This window comes from Bos taurus, chromosome 4 (genome assembly GCF_002263795.3).
Source record: "Bos taurus isolate L1 Dominette 01449 registration number 42190680 breed Hereford chromosome 4, ARS-UCD2.0, whole genome shotgun sequence".
In the NCBI taxonomy this organism is placed as follows: Eukaryota; Metazoa; Chordata; class Mammalia; order Artiodactyla; family Bovidae; genus Bos; species Bos taurus.
The window spans coordinates 16,765,455-16,782,415 of record NC_037331.1 but is presented as its reverse complement, the minus strand read 5'-3'; the positions used below and the strand labels follow the sequence as shown (position 1 = coordinate 16,782,415).

The following is a 16,961-nucleotide window of genomic DNA, read 5'->3' as shown; positions in this document are numbered from 1 at the left end:
GCTTAGTGTTTTCTTTCAGAAGTCTCACATATGTGTTTATGAAAGTTAAAGCAAAGCTTTAGTCTGTGCCCATCTCTACTTCTGACCAGTTCTGTGACCATTAGACAGACAGTCAAATTTTTAAGTCTCACTTTACTTAATCTGGATAATAATAACAACAAGAAAACAAACTAGAGCCTATCCAGCCGGGTAGTTTTACAGATTAAAATGAGATAATGCATATGAAACATTTTCCCAGGGCTGACACATAACAAAAGGCTTGATATATACTATGCTTTTACCATTACCATATTATGAGCAATTTTATTAATTTAAAGTAATATTGCCAGATGCAGAAAGTAACACTGGGTATTTTTCCAAGCACAATTATGCCATCCTTATGTGTTCCCCAAAGACTCAACACCAATCCCATCGTAGCACTTCTCTCTGTTCTGTGGCGCTGCCCAGTCTCTCGTTGGTATGACCACTCATGTTGCCTAGCACTGGACGATGAGTGTCATCAGGGCTGAGACCATTGGTTTACTGTCACCGGGAAACTTCACAATAAGCAATCATTTTGAACTGGTTAAATAAATTAATTCATTCATTTATACTAGATCTTATTAACCCATTCCTCTTAAAGACTATTATTTTCTGATTTTTAATAAAGAGTCTAAGAAATAACCATCCTTAGTTCTGGGGATATTCAAAGGTTTTCTAAATAAGAATGTTTCCTGGACTAATAAACCTGTTTAGGTTCCTTTTTATCCTACTTAGTTCTTGGCAGTAGCACTGTGGTAATCTTCCTTTTTAACTATGTTAATAGCCTATAAAATCTTCAGGGTTTTCCCACTCACTCATCAGGTAGAGCTCAAAAACATAGTCTCATAAAGCCACCTGCTATTTGACTCCAAAGCCATGAAACGGACTCAGTTGCCAGTTGATCCAGTTCAAACTCTCTGACTCCAGCTAAAAAAAAAACAACAACAACAACAAAAAAACTATTCTCCTGCCAACTTTCCAGATATCATGTTTCCCTGAGTCACAGCACTCAAACATTAAAGATTTCATACATAGCTTACCTGTATAATTTATCATTTCTCTTTTTTTTTAAGTTAAAAATTCCTTAATTTTTTATTCCTGGTACCACTACCACAATTTACAGGGCAATATACCTGATGTAATGAAAAGAAAAAGAAAAAGACAAAGCTACAACAGATAAAAGACCTCAGGAATGTACATCTAATTGACACGACCTTGCATTAATCAATAGCTGCACTTTTTGCAAACTGTGGCTATGACAGTCCTGAACAAGAAGGGTTTCCTGTTTAAGCTGCAGTAACTTTTCTGACTATGGATCATCGTTCCTCCTGTGGCAGATTTTTACAGTTCCTCTAACGCATTTGGGACAACTGTCTCAAAGTAACCTGCAGCTTTCCTGACAACTCCTCGCTTTCTCTCCTGCTAAGAACTGTAGCCCTTTTCTTCTGAGTTTTTAGAACCTTCTGCTACCATATCCACCACTTCCGCCACCAGATCCATAACCACCACCATAGGGACTGCCCGAGCTTCTTCCACCAAAACTACCCCCTTTCATGGGTCCATAATTTGACTGCTGTTGTCCACTATAATTTCCAAAATCATTATAGTTTCCACCACCACCATAGTTACCTCCAAAATTTCCTCCTTCATTGTAACCATCATATCCTCCACCACCGCCACCATATCCACCACCTTGGTTTCCATGTCCTCCTGGTCCACCAGCACCGTTAGCTCCTCTACTACTATAACCAGGACCACTGCCATAGTTGCCACCATCCCCTCCAAATCCATTATATCCACCATCGCCTCCTCCATAGCTCCCTCTGCTGCCACCACCTCCACCACCACAGCCGCCTCTTCCACCAAAGTTTCCACCATGGCCAAAGTTTCCTCCACCACCTCCAGAGTTTCCTCCACGACCCATAAAGTTGCCAGATCCACCTCCACGACCTCTTTGTGATCCAGCAGATTGCATCTCTTGTTTAGAAAGGGCCTTTTTCACTTCACAATTATGCCCATTAATAGTGTGGTATTTCTGAACAACAATTTTATCAACTGTATCATGATCATCAAAAGTTACAAAAGCAAATCCTCTCTTTTTCCCACTCTGCCTGTCTTCCATAACTTCTATGGTTTCAATCTTGCCATACTTTTCAAAGTAGTCTCTCAAATTATATTCATCTGTATCTTCTTTAATACCACCAACAAAAATTTTCTTCACTGTTAGATGGGCACCAGGCTTTACAGAATCCTCTCTAGAAACAGCTCTCTTTGGTTCCACTACACGCCCATCAACCTTGTGCGGTCGAGCACACATCGCTGCATCCACTTCTTCAACACAAGAATAAGTCACAAAACCAAAGCCCCTGGAACATTTTGTTTGGGGGTCTCTCATCACCACACAATCTGTAAGTGTGCCCCATTTCTCAAAATGTTCTCTTAAGCTATCATCTGTAGTTTCAAAGCTCAGACCACCAATAAACAGCTTTCTCAACTGCTCTGCTTCCTTGGGATCATGACCCTCCTCCCCCACGGCGGCGGCGACGGCCGGAGTCGGGCTGGGGGCGACCAGGCAGCGGTTTTACCTCCATTTTGAGACCGGACTCGCCTCTTCCAACTCGAGTTCAATATGGGACCCTATCATTTCTTTTTGACTATTAAAAACTAATCTACTCTCTCCTAAAATACTCTTATACAATCAAACAATTCTGCCTCTCACTGTTTTTTTAGATGTTATTCTGCATTATCTTATTTTCTCGTATGTGTCCTAAATTGATTGACCTCTTTTTTTTTTCATACTAATGTGAGGGCACCTGGAGAGCAGGTCTATATAAAATAATAGACTTCTTAGTGAAAGGTGAAAGTAAATAAACTGTTACAAATAACTGGTGTTATAGAAGCCAGGATGGATTTCAAATGACTGTTCTAATCTTACTTGATTGCATATTGTACACATCAATGACAAGGATAGATAAGGGGCTTATTTTTTTTTAAAGTTTGAATGTGACCACATTTAATCTACATGTTTCTTATCTCAAAATCAGTTCAAAACCAGCAATCAGAATAAAACAAAGTTTCCTTGGTGTGGTGTGTTTCATATCATAGTAGATTTACTGTAACTGTGGTTATAATGCATTCTGATATGATAAACAAATTGAAGCTCAAGAATGAATTCCTAAAGTTCTGAATACTACTAATATTCTAATGAAAACTTATTCATATTTCAAATACTCGTTGAGCACTTACTATAAATTAGACACTATGATAAGTACCAAGGATAAAAAGATGAACAAAATACGGCATTAAGAAATTATATTCGTGGTGCTTAGAAAATAATACATAAACATATAGGTATTATGACTAATTTGATTCAAAATTTACACACAAACATGAGTGCACCTATTAGATATACTATATTTCCAAAGTCATCAGATACTTGTCTGAAAATTGGTGTGTAAAGTGAAATTGATTTTGAATTGTTACATTTTACTGATTTTTTTTCTCCTTCTTAACATTCCCATTATTATTGAGGTCAAGAAATATTTAATCTCTGAAGCTTACGATACTGGATTTCTCCTTGATGTTTCTTGCCATTAGACTGTTGGTTATAAATGATACCTGAATCTGATTGATTCTCCAGCCTATTGTCCACTTTCCCTTCAGCTGCCATGACCCCATCTCCGATTTGACGTGGTCCGCCTCTGGCATCCCAACCCTGACTCTCCCTACCGCCTGAGTAAAACAGGGCTCTTCCATTCTCACATTTCTTGTTCCCAAAACAAGTGCTCAGACTCTTCTCATGTAAGGAAATGTCCTGCAAATCACTGCTGAAAAGCAGTTAGGGATTACCAGAAACAACCTAACTGGGGGAATTTCAAAGCCTGTTACAAAACTACCAGAGCCAACTGTCCCAGGTGTCCCCACCCGCAATGATTTCTCTCACTTTAGAATTCATAGCTCATTTTGCTTAAAACATTTCTTTGGCATTTATATTACCTTACAGAATTTATGATACTGTTTTTTTGCTATTTTAATTCACAATTGCACAGCAAAATGTTTGTCAGCTTTTATAGGTAAAGTTCTCTATTAGGTAGATATTCTGAGGCTAAGAAACGAGTGAAACATAATCTCTGCCCTTAAATAGTTAAAACTATGTCTTATAGCAGCTAGGACAACATCATGTTCATAGAAGTTCAATAAATTTTGAATTAAAAAGACACCAACTACGGGAAACTCAATACTATTCTGCCATACATAACTAGAATAAGGACCAAAATAAAATATCCATTAATGGATTTATAAAGAAGAGTTTTAAATTCATTGATGAAGAACTATAAATTCATGGCAATATGTTGAAGGGTTAAGAGCATAGTGAGAAAGTGAATAAGACAGACTTCAGCCAAATGGGAGTAATAGAAAAGAAATGAGATAATGTAAATAAAGCAATCGGAGAAGGCAAAGGCACCCCACTCCAGTACTCTTGCCTGGAAAATCCCATGGATGGAGGAGCCTGGTGGGCTGCAGTCCATGGGGTCGCTAAGAGTCGGACATGACTGAGTGACTTCACTTTCACTTTTCACTTTCATGCATTGGAGAAGGGAATGGCAACCCACTCCAGTGTTCTTGCCTGGAGAATCCCAGGGATGGTAGAGCCTGGTGGGCTGCCGTCTATGGGGTCACACGGAGTCGGACACGACTGAAGCAACTTAGCAGCAGCAGCAACAGCAAATAAAGCAATACACCCAGTGTCTAGAATATATTAAGTATTTTAAAAACAAGTTGCATTGATTATTCATTTACTAAGGGAAATAGATCAGGAAACAGTGGAAACAGTGGCTGACTATTTTTCTGGGCTCCAAAATCACTGCAGATGGTGATTCCAGCCATGAAATTAAAAGACACTTACTCCTTGGAAACACAGTTATGACCAACCAAGACAGTATATTAAAAAGCAGAGACATCACTTTGTTAACAAAGGTCCATCTATTCAAGGCTATGGTTTTTCCAGTAGTCATGTATGGATGTGAGAGTTGGACTATAAAGAAAGCTGAGCACAGAAGAATTGATGCTTTTGAACTGTGGTGTTGGAGAAGACTCTTGAGAGTCCCTTGGACTGCAAGGAGATCCAACCAGTCCATTCTGAAGGAGATCAGCCCTGGGTGTTCACTGGAAGGACTGATGTTGAAGCTGAAACTCCAGTACGTTGGCCACCTCATGCAAAGAGTTGATTCATTTGAGAAGACCCTGATGCTGGGAGGGATTGGAGGCAGGAGGAGAAGGGGATGACAGAGGATGAGATGGCTGGATGGCATCAGTGACTCCACGGACATGAGTTTGAGTGAACTCCAGGAGTTGGTAATAGACAGGGAGGCCTGGCAGTGCTGCGATTCATGGGGTCGCAAAGAGTCAGACACGACTGAGTGACTGAACTGAACTGAAGGTCCTACTGTGTGTTTTATAACACAAAAGCAAGTAATATTTAGTTATTCTCTATCAATCAACCTTACTATTCATATTATCAGGAATAAACTAGAATAGTCTTCCTTAGTACATTTCCTACATATATAACTGCCTGTACAAGCTACCAAGACACAAACCTAAACTGAAGCCAATGATGTAGGTCATTTAAATTAAGAGCTTTCAATCAATAAACTTTTACCTCACATTTAATTTGTGCCAGTCAATTGCCATGCACTGGAAATAGTAGAGATCAGATGCTAGCATCTATTAGACTTCTTCATGTACTCAGACATTGGTCAGTTTCCAGAAGAAAAACCACAGTGAAGAGTCTTGCCTTCATGGGTAGCTGAATTGTTCTGACTATGCAATTAACATTCTGAATATTTATGGTTTCTTGCCTTTGGACCTTCCAAACAGTTTTGGTTGCATTTCATTTTCCTTATAGTATTAGATCCAATCATCCACCTACCTTTCCACCCACCACTAGGGAGACTGTTTCAAACTCATTCAGCCAACATTGCCCCAAACCTCTTCTTTGCTTTTTCCACCCTGAATATCTGAATCTCCAGCTCAGTGAGACAGACTGAAACACCATGGAAGTGACTGGGAATGATTTGGAGCTGACTAACATGTGATATCTATAGGACCTCTCCCCAGACTCAAAGTCTGTGGCTAAGCCAATAGGTGACTTGAGTGGGAATGAAAGGGTTAACAGAAATGAGACCACCATCAATTACTGTTTCCATTGCCTCATGCCTCATGGAATGTTTTATGGGCTACACAAATCCTATCAACACCTGGGGATGGGCTGACTTCCAAAGGAGTGGGTTTTCCCTTTACACCTGAATCCCTCAGTGTGACACTATATAGTAATAAGTTTGCATTATATATTCCTTTAGTAGAATGTGGCTTTAATGGTGTAATTTCAAATTAGGAATAATAAGATAATCATATTCATTTTTTAACCTTTTTAAAATCAGATCATTTTCAGAACAGTCAAGCTATAATAAGTGCTTGTCCCTTCTCTCTTGGTCTTTAACTCCAGCTAAAAATCCTCCCTGAATGTCAGTTAAAAATGCAAATACTAGTTGGAATCTGACCTTATGAAACTGTAGTAAGTGACTCACTTGAAAAAAATCTAATAGAGTTTGTTTTTGCCAAAAAGAAAAAAATTATTGAACACTAATTCTGAATTCTCTCAGGAGAAATGATGAAAGAAATTGAGAATATCCAAAAGCAACTTGAAGAGTTTTCCAAGAATTAAAGTCTGGAGAGGTCTTTGATTTCTCCTATCCTCCTGGCGTTCCATCTTCTGAAAATAGATTCATGTATCAAGAGAGATGAGAAAAGGAAAGCTGCAATGAAAGCCCAGTTGAATCCAACAAGGTTAACTATTGTGTTAATATTACCACTTTTAGCCTATATTTCCTAATGATAATAGTTGACCCTGGCCATGCAAAAGTACATAGCAGGGAAATAGTCACCTGTGTATTATAAGAAACAAAAACAAGAAAATGTCCGACAGTACATCATCTTTAAATCCTCTGAAAAGTTCTTCTATCAGTTTATAGACCAACTTGACTGTTAAGAAAATTGGCTAAGGAGAATAGGCTGCCCTTCTGCATTTGAGAGGGCAAACATCCCCCAGAATCTAGAGGAAAGAAATCAAAGTATAGATTATTAGTACAGACTATTGAAAATCCTGCTATTCCTATGATTGAGAAAACAATATAACATATTTAAGGGAAATCAGAACCAGAAGCTTAGAGACTGCATAGATGTGTGTATACCAACAAGGTTTAAAATCATTTGAGCCAATCAGTGCCTTAAGAACTATTTTATGATAGCGCAATGCCCCCTGTCCAGAGCTGGCAAGCAGTATAGAAATCATGTAGCCAAACTCTGTTTTATGGTTGAAGATATAAAGCAAAATCCCACTAATACTGGAGCACAAGGTGGATTTTTAAAATTCTACCACCAAAACAACTACTAGAACATATAACCTCTAAGAGATGAAACCGTAATTCGTATGTACTAAATTATGTTCAATTAGGAGCATTTATTTTGAATGAGAGTGACATGAAAAGATGACTCTGAAGTAAATACCCACTAAAAATCCCAGCTATTCTTTTAAATTTCTACAAGAACACTAATTTCTCTCTGTGATCAATGTCTCCAAACAAAAGCATAGAAGCCTAACAGTGACTTATATCATTAAGGGAAGGAGGGATGGAGTACACAGAAGTGTGTTTTCCCTTAAGTTGTATAAAAAGGATCATCTGTAGGCAACAAACCAAGTCCCTCTGTGGTCATGGGAGAGTAGGTCACCCAAAGAAGAGAGATTATTTGAATGCTACTCTCCAAAAATAGGGCTTCCCAGGTGGTGCTGTGGTAAAGAATCCTTCTGCCAATGTAGGAGACGTGGGTTCAATCATTGGGTAGGGAAGACCCTCTGGAGAAGTAAATGGGAACCCATTCCAGTATTCTTGTCTGGAGAATCTCATCCCATGGACAGAGAAGTCTGACGGGCTACAGCCCATGGGGTTGCAAAGAGCTGGACATGACTGAGCAACTGAGCACACAGGCACACTTCAAAAATAATATGAGCAAAAATTTACCTGTCCCTTTATTTATAAGATCTGGGAATAGAATAGAGACTGACATATAGTAGATACTCAAAACACGTGTTTAATAAATTAATAACCTCAGAAACTTCCTGAATTCCTAAATATCAAGAATTAGTATAGCAAATTCTGGCACATCCCTGTAATTGAATTTGAGCAGATATAAAATGCAAGTTTTAGAGGTTTATTTATTGACATAGGAAGATCCTCATGATGGAGGTTTCTCTCTAGGATGTAGACTGAATAAATAAAAAGATTATAAAATCACAGGAAGTATGATTCCATTTATTTATGTATATGAGATAAATAAAATATGTAATGGCTCTATTAACATATAAACACTTTGAGGAGTATATATCAAAGTGTGTTGCTGTTGTTTAGCTGCTAAGTCATGTCCAACCCTTTGCAAGCCCTTGGACGGTAGCCCACCAGGCTCCTCTGTCCATGAGATTCTCCAAGCACAATTACTGGAGTAGGTTGCCATTTCCTTCTCCACGGGATCTTCCAGACCCAGAGATTGAAGCCACGTCTCCTGCGTTGGCAGGAGGATTCTTTACCACTGAGTCACCAGGGAAGCCCCATATCAAAGTGTAGTTTTGGTTAATTCTGGGTATGAGACATAGGTGATTTTTTATAGATTTTTCTTAATTTTATGTATATAATAATAATTTGTTGCTTGTGGAATTTCCAAATCATTTTTAAAAGAAAGTGCAGCCCAGTGAATTTTTACATGGAAGGCTGATATGGTCAGGTAAAGGCTGAGAGTAAAAGCTAGGAGCTGAAGAAATTGAAAGTCCTTCATAGAAAGGTGAAAACTTAAAAACTGATTAAAAGAAGTAAAAATCCTCTGGAATTAATGAAAGAGAGCAGGGAATAGACTAGGGGTGTGAGGATAAATGACCCTATGTTGTTCTGTGAGCCAGAAAAACAATATTAAAAAAAAGTCACAGAAAAAATCTCCACCCAAAAATTATACTTATTCTCAATAACTTATAGACTACACAGAAAAGAGGATGAGCTAAATACTTTAACCCTGAGTTATCCATTACAACCATTTTCAAAAATATGTTGAAAAATGCTTCTAGTGTTCTGATAATGATCAGAGAGTTGATAAACTCCAATTTGGAAGAGTTTTGAAACGTTTTTTCAAGTATCACAGCATATGATAAAGACAAAATACCAAACTGAAATGATGAGCCAATGTTAAATGTTCTAAAGTCGATCATCTAAAAGGCTTGCAGGTACAGAGGAACTCTATTTGACAACTTAAAATTACAGCATACCAAAATAAATCTCATCTTCAGGATAAGTCTTCAGTGATTTGTTTCCAACATCTTATCCATGCAGTTTTAATTGTGTTTATCTTCTTCACATTTGAACTCATAATCAGATTATGAATGTCTGCTGCTGCTAAGTCGCTTCAGTCGTGTCCAACTCTGTGCGACCCCATAGACGGCAGCCCACCAGGCTCCCTCATCCCTGGGATTCTCCAGGCAAGAACACTGGAGTGGGTTGCCATTTCCTTCTCCAATGCATGAAAGTGAAAAGTGAAAGTGAAGTCGCTCAGTCATGTCCGACTGTATCGACCCCATGGACTGCAGCCCACCAGTCTCCTCTGCCCATGGGATTTTCCAGGCAAAAGTACTGGAGTGGGGTGCCATTGCCTTCTCCGAATGAATGTCTAATTGCAGCTAAATATCTGTGGCTTTGGCTCATCTTAATGGCATCCACCTTTATTGCAACAGCAGTGTCATTTCTCTTTTTCTAATCATTGCCTATACACTCCTGATAATGACAGGCATGTTGTCAAAACTGAACTGACGGATGGAGGAGAATATTGTCATATGGTAACAAATGTTTAGCAAAATGGCAAAGAGAGCATATTGTATTGTAATGCAGAGACAGGCAAGTATTTTTAAAGTTAAGCATAAAAAGAAGAGGGCTGCAAGGACTTCACTACATTCTCATACCTCTGGGAGCACGGTTAGGCAAGCATTATAGAAGACAAAGCTGCAACATAGAAACTGACCAACTGCAACAATGACAAGGTGATATTAAAACTTGACTGCCTATCTTCCTGATTACTGCTCATTCAAAGAGACTGAATCTTTAGATCATAAGACATTCATTTAAATTTAATAGAAATCTCATGTGGTAGAGGCTTTTTTCATTGAATCTGCTCTTTCTAAGTGAAAATCACCTAGTAAACTTAATATTTTATTAGAAATTCTTTTAATTTGTCCTATTTTCAGCTAATAATTTCAATAGGAAGGGAAGAATAAAAGGAAGACTTGGATGTTTTTAATTCATTTTAATCTCAAATCCTACAGATGAAGCATTAACAGCAAAAGTCACTGGATACAATTTTTCTATATCACTCAAAGACTGTATCATTTTCTCTCTTAAATAAGAAGAAAATTGAAATAACAGTTGTTCACTGTCTCCTAATTATATAGTTACCCAAGAATACCAGCAACACAACTTCCAAGTCATGAACACAGGGCCCCAGGTGAATGGGTTTCACTAGGTATTACTATTTAATATCCAGTTTAGGCATTACACATCACAACTGCTCAGTCCTTCCTTAGTTTAAGCCCTGTTTACCTGTACAGAGAACAACATGGAAGAGGGATGGAGAATAAAATAGCACTTGGAGGCTGTTTCTGGTAAGATGGTGATTAGATGTTGCTGAAATATCCCCACTACCAAACACCAAAAATGGTTAAATATATATTAATAACTGATTTTTCAAACAAGTAAGGAAAATACTCAAAAGAGAATAATGAAGTAGGAGTAAAATAGAAGACTGTAAGCAATAACTTAGGCCTTTGGCTGCAATAAGGGTGTCCGCTGGCCCAAGAAACCTATTTCTAGTAATAGCCCATGAGGACAAGACTCACATACTTGGAACCTGGGCATATAGAGCTGGGGGAAAAAAATCCCTCTCTAAAGGGCTACACAAGCAGTGAAAAAATAAATTAAAAAGAATCCACCCTCCAGAAGGCTCTTGGCTGGAGGAACAGACTCCACGCTGCTGAGAATGGTTCCAGAGGGATGCTGCCGGAGGCCCTGAGGGAACAGAGGGTAACTTCCCACTCCTGCCTGTCAGAGACTCACTCGTTGCCAGATCAGAAACTGTTCCTCTGGCTGAGACTTTTCCTTGGAATGGCCCATTACCCTTTTCCCCTACTTTGACTAACCTGTGCTGTGTGCTAATTGTATCCAATAAACTGAGTAAGCTGTGCTTTTTTTTTTCACTGGAGGATAATTGCTTTACAATGCTGTGTATACATCAATGCAAACTAGTCAATATTACGTATATATCCCCTCCCTTTTGAGCCTCCCTCCCCACAATTCCACTGTACAGATGAATGGATAAAGAAGTTGTAGTACTTATATACAATGGAACATTACTCAGACATAAAAAGGAATGAACCTGAGCCAGAAAGATAATATATATATATATATATATATATATCATATAATTTGTGATTTTTTAAATCCACCTGCCAAACAGAGATGGTAAGGAAATACTTTTCTGTGGTCTTGCTTCTGTATGTGTGTGTGTCTGGCTATGCACATGCATATGTGTAGAAAGTCATGGTAGGTTTTGCCTGTGTGAAACAGGTGAGTTGAGTATAAATTTCTAAATAAAGGAGGAAAATAAGATAAACAATGAATACTAAAAAAGGAAAGAAATGTCTTTAATATAAAAATCACATAAAAATATAAAGGATAAAATAAAAATAGCAAAATTAAAAAATAGCAAAAATTAATTCAAATATATTGGTAATCACAATGAATATAAACAGACAATATGCTCTGGTTAAAAGAAAAATTTACTCAGAGAGAATTTTAATTTTTTTCAATACAGCTTTGGTTTGTTTTAAAGACATGTATATAAATGTTAAAGAAAAGGTCTAGAAAATATGTCAACTGAATACTACCAAAAGCAAAGAGTATACATATATCACAAAGATAGATTTTAGCTCAAAAAAGCGTAGTGGTGAAGAGTTCTCATAATAATAATGCTTTAATCTAAGACAGGGACATATCAATTTGAAGCTTGCATATATTTATCAACTTAGCTTTAATTCTACATAAAATAAAAATTGCTGTTGTTGTTCAGTTGCCAAGTCATATCCAACTCCTTGAGACCCCATGGACTAAAGTACAGGGTCCAGAATAAAAATTAAGAGAAGTAAAATAAGAAATTGACAAATCTACCATCATGGTATTGGCTTTCTGAGTAGGTCCTTCTCTCAATAATTGATAGATTAAGCAAACAGAACAAAAATGAATTAGGTTCAGATGTTTCCAAGGAAACTTACACATTTGATCCAAAAACATATATAGAAGTCAAGAAAATTATATATATATACATATATATATATATACACACATATATACACACACACATACACACATCTGGCATCAAACTGGGCTTACTCCAGGGATGAAGATTATATACCATTATTAAATTTATTAATGTATTTCATCATATTAACACATCTAACAAGAAAAATCATATGATCACCTTAATAGATTAGAGAAAGCATATAGGAAAATTAAGTTGATAATCATGATTTCTTAAATTCAGAAATCAGGATAGAAGAGAATGCTTTGAACTTGACAAAAAATAAGCACAAATAGTACAATATAAAACTTGCTGCTGCTAAGTCACTTCAGTCGTGTCTGACTCTATGCAACCCCATAGACAGCAGTCCACCAGGCTCCGCCGTCACACTGGAGTGGGTTCCCATTTCCCTCTCCAATGCATGAAAGTGAAAAGTGAAAATGAAGTCGCTCAGTAAGTGTCCAACTCTTCGTAACCCCATGGACTGCAGCCTACCAGGCTCCTCCATCCATGGGATTTTCCAGGCAAGAGTACTGGAGTGAGTTGCAATTGCCTTCTCCAATAAAGCTTATATACGTATTTTTTAAAAGTAAGAAAAGGATGCTCTCTATTACCATAGTCAAGAAAATGAGACAAGAAAATAAAATAGATCAAAACAGGAAGAAGCAATATAATCATTATTCACACATTCTAAGCACAGAAAGCCTGAAATAATATACAGATATTGTAAGACATAACAAAGCTTTAAAATGACTAAATACGAAATAAATGTAACAAAAATTAATTGCGTTTATATGTAATAGTCTTAAAGAGTTCAAATGTGTCTCCAAAAGTTCATTTACAATAAGAATTTAAAGAAATAACAGGTATATTGTAACACATCTAAGAAAAGTGGTAAGTGACCTTCACAGAAAAAAATATAATCTTTGCTAAAATACATTGAAGAAGACTTTAAAAATAGAGGGGTTGCCCACATTCATGGATAGAATGATTAAATTTAAAAGATGTCCGTTTTTAAAAATTAATTGATTTGATATATATCAAAATCATAAAATCTTCAGGATTTCTAAAGGACTTAACCAGATGATACTAAGATACGTACAAAGGATAAGACTTACTTTCCCTGTAGACATTAACACTTATTATAAAGAATATAATCAACACAATATGGGATTAGAAAAAAAAGATGATAAAGAGATTACAGACAGAAAGAATTAGACCAACAAGTACTAAAGGTAAACATGATATATAACAGGTAGAATTGTTGACCAGTGGAAGAATAACAATGCTAGTAATTCCACTTGGAAAAATCCATAAAACTGTGTAATGACTTTGTAACATACCCTGAAACTTAATTCCAGTTGGACTAAACACTGAACTATAAGGAAAAAATTTTAACTTTTAGAAGAAAATATAAAAGAATGACTTTAAGATCTCAAGATAGGGAAAGATTTCTATAAAAAGGCAAAACTTGAGAAAAAAGATTGACGAAATTAAAAGATGAACCAAAAGTCAGAAGGAATGTATCAGAAGTAAGTGTGCTACATATCACCAAGGAAGGATTGATAACCAAATTTTATTTTAATAAATTCCTACAAATAAATGAAAGAGACAAAAATGTGAAAAAAGTGCAAATGATATAAAGAAGCATTTAATAGAAGAAGGAATTTGAATATCCAAAACAAATGAAAAGATGCTCAAGCTTATTAGTAATCAAGAAAATGTAAACTTAAAAGCCCAGTGAAATATAACCCTATACACAACTTACATGCAGAAATTTAAAAGCTTGAAAATGTTGCTGAGGATGTGAAAACACCAATACAGTATACTAATGCATACATATGGAATTTAGAAAGATGGTAACGATAACCCTGTATACGAGACAGCAAAAGAGACACTGATGTATAGAACAGTCTTATGGACTCTGTGGGAGAGAGAGAGGGTGGGAAGATTTGGGAGAATGGCATTGAAACATGTGAAACGTCATGTATGAAACGAGATGCCAGTTCAGGTTCAATGCAGGATGCTGGATGCTTGGGGCTGGTGCACTGGGACGACCCAGAGGGATGGTGTGGGGAGGGAGGAGGGAGGAGGGTTCAGGATGGGGAACACATGTATACTAATTAAATAATTTTCTATTAAAGAAAAAAAAAAAGGATGTGAAGACTTGCAGACTTATACATGGGTGAAAAAAATTCATCAATCACTGTTGCCATTAAGAAGAAATGATGCTATAAGCAAGCCAGAAATATAGGAGAATCTCTAGATACGTGAATAAAGATGCACAAACCAACAGAAACCACTGTGAGTAAAGTTTGACCCAAATGCCTGAGAGAAGGCCACTGTCAAGGTGAGAACCTTTCTTCCAAAAGGAGCTCCAGAGAAACTCCAAGCTCAGAGTCAGCAAATTGAAAGGCCAGGACAACGGTCAGAACAATTCAATAAAGACCATCCATCAAACACCAGTGAATATGTCAGTATTGGGCCTCCTTCTCTTGAGACAAAAAAACAAAGCAGCTGAAAACAGGGGCACTTGCTTCTCAGGATGAAGCATTAAGAATTTCTTTCCAAACAAAGGAGATTCTTTCCTGAGAGGGCCTTTTGCCTAGATATCTGGGCTGCAGAGAGAAGAAAACCAGAACTCTCACAAAAGGCAGGAAGCTAAGTAGTATGTGAGGCACAGAAGGGAACACACCAAACTTCTCTAACCACAGACCAAAGAGTTCTGGCCTGTTGCTGCCCAGGAACCCTAAAGAAAGCCTTCTACGAAGATAAACTATCAGATAAAATGTAATACCAACACAAGACTAAAAGAATTAATGAGATAATATGAATATTTATATTGATAAAAGGCCCAATCCATATAGAGTTACAAATATTATAGATCAAACAACATAACATTCAAAGATAAAATTCTCAGATATATAAGATATTGTCAAAAATTATGACCACAATGGGGCACATTAATAAATCACTTATGCAAAGCTAATAAAGTAATAAAATTTCCCAAAGTAAAATTTTAGTCATTTTAATGATAATTAATACATTTATAATAAGTAGCTGTGTTGAGAAATTTTGCATATGACAGAAATTACACATTATTTCAAATGCCCTATGTAATCATTATAATAAAATCTGAATATGTATTAGCTTAACAAAAGAATCTCAATACACTCATACAAGTGATATTTAAAAAAACCAACCGAATTCACAAAGCTTAGCTAGAAAATTTCTAAAGGCTAAGGTAATCCAATAATCAAGCAGGAGAAGAAAACATCTATTTTTTGTACATGTATGTTAAATTACAAAAAAAAAAAATCAATAATCATGTTTCTTAGTAAAACAATGCATCATAACTTCAGACGAATTCTCCAAGAATACAAACGAAATGTTATGTACATATATGCAAAGAGTCAGACATGACTGAGTGACTGAACACATACACACACACACACATGCCTATATATTATTAAAAATTGATGCCAAAATAGATTGGCAAAAAACACTTACTCCTGATGCTAATTATATAAGCTAGAAATGGAAGGAAAAAAAAAAAAACTTTCTTAACTTGAATTATATGCCCAAACATCCATAGCAGAGTATTAGGAATATTCCCATTCAAGTCAGTAAAAAGAAAAGGATCTCTGCTACTATAGTTACTGTTCTCCATTGGTCTAGATATATCAGCCAATGAAATAAGACCAGAAGGAATAAGAAATAAATATGGAAATATGGAACTATAAGGGGGGAAAGTCATTAGTTGTTGATAATAATATTGCTTGCCGAAAATATCCAAGAAAATCAACAGAAAACTGAAGAATTAAATATCAGATGGCCAAAGGAAAGAACATTAAAAAGTAAGAAAGGTTTTGTACGTATTTTCAGTAGCTAACTTTAAAAAGAAATGTTCCAAAGGGAACCAGTCGTGCATTTCCGCTCTCAAAAGACCTACCAAGTGATGGGGGAACACCTACCTAAAGCATGTCATTTTAATTTAAGAGTGCCCAGGATTTAAAAAAAAAAATCTCAGGCAATTCCAGAGAGAACTAAAGGGCCACCTACAAACAGCTTAGAATGAGAATAACATCAAACTTTTTAACAACAACATTGCAAGTTATAAGATCAATGCTTTTAGAGGTTCAAGAGGAAAATGACTACCAAATTGAACGTTCTCCTCAAGTGTTATCCTCAACTGAATTTTATCTTCATGAGACAAGATTAACGATAACTTTCAGTCCTGCAAAGTCTCAGAAAATAAAAAAGTACCTGCTACACACTCTTTTAGGGAGCTAATTAGAATGCCTCAAACGGAAGAAAAAGAAATCCCAATGAGTGAAAGTAAAAAGAATTCCTATAGCATAAAGAAAAGCCCAAGGATAACACTTAGCTGTAGACCTAAAGAGAAGAACAGAACAGGAAGACGGAGGGTTCCAGAAGGAAAACCTTCAAGGAGGAAGAAATTAATTGATTCTAACTACCCAGTGTGTTTGACTTTATTG

General features: G+C 36.6%; 2 protein-coding genes across 2 annotated transcripts in view; both read right to left on the bottom strand.

The window, feature by feature from the left end:
• NXPH1 (neurexophilin 1) overlaps positions 1-16,961 on the bottom strand; it is a 368,365-nt gene that overhangs the window by 108,939 nt on the left and 242,465 nt on the right.
• Positions 1,095-2,652, bottom strand: LOC781499 (heterogeneous nuclear ribonucleoprotein A3-like). Its single transcript, XM_059885798.1, is given in 2 exon segments — positions 1,095-2,552; positions 2,554-2,652. Coding segments are annotated over 2 exon segments (1,137 nt in total). The 5' UTR covers positions 2,613-2,652; the 3' UTR covers positions 1,095-1,474.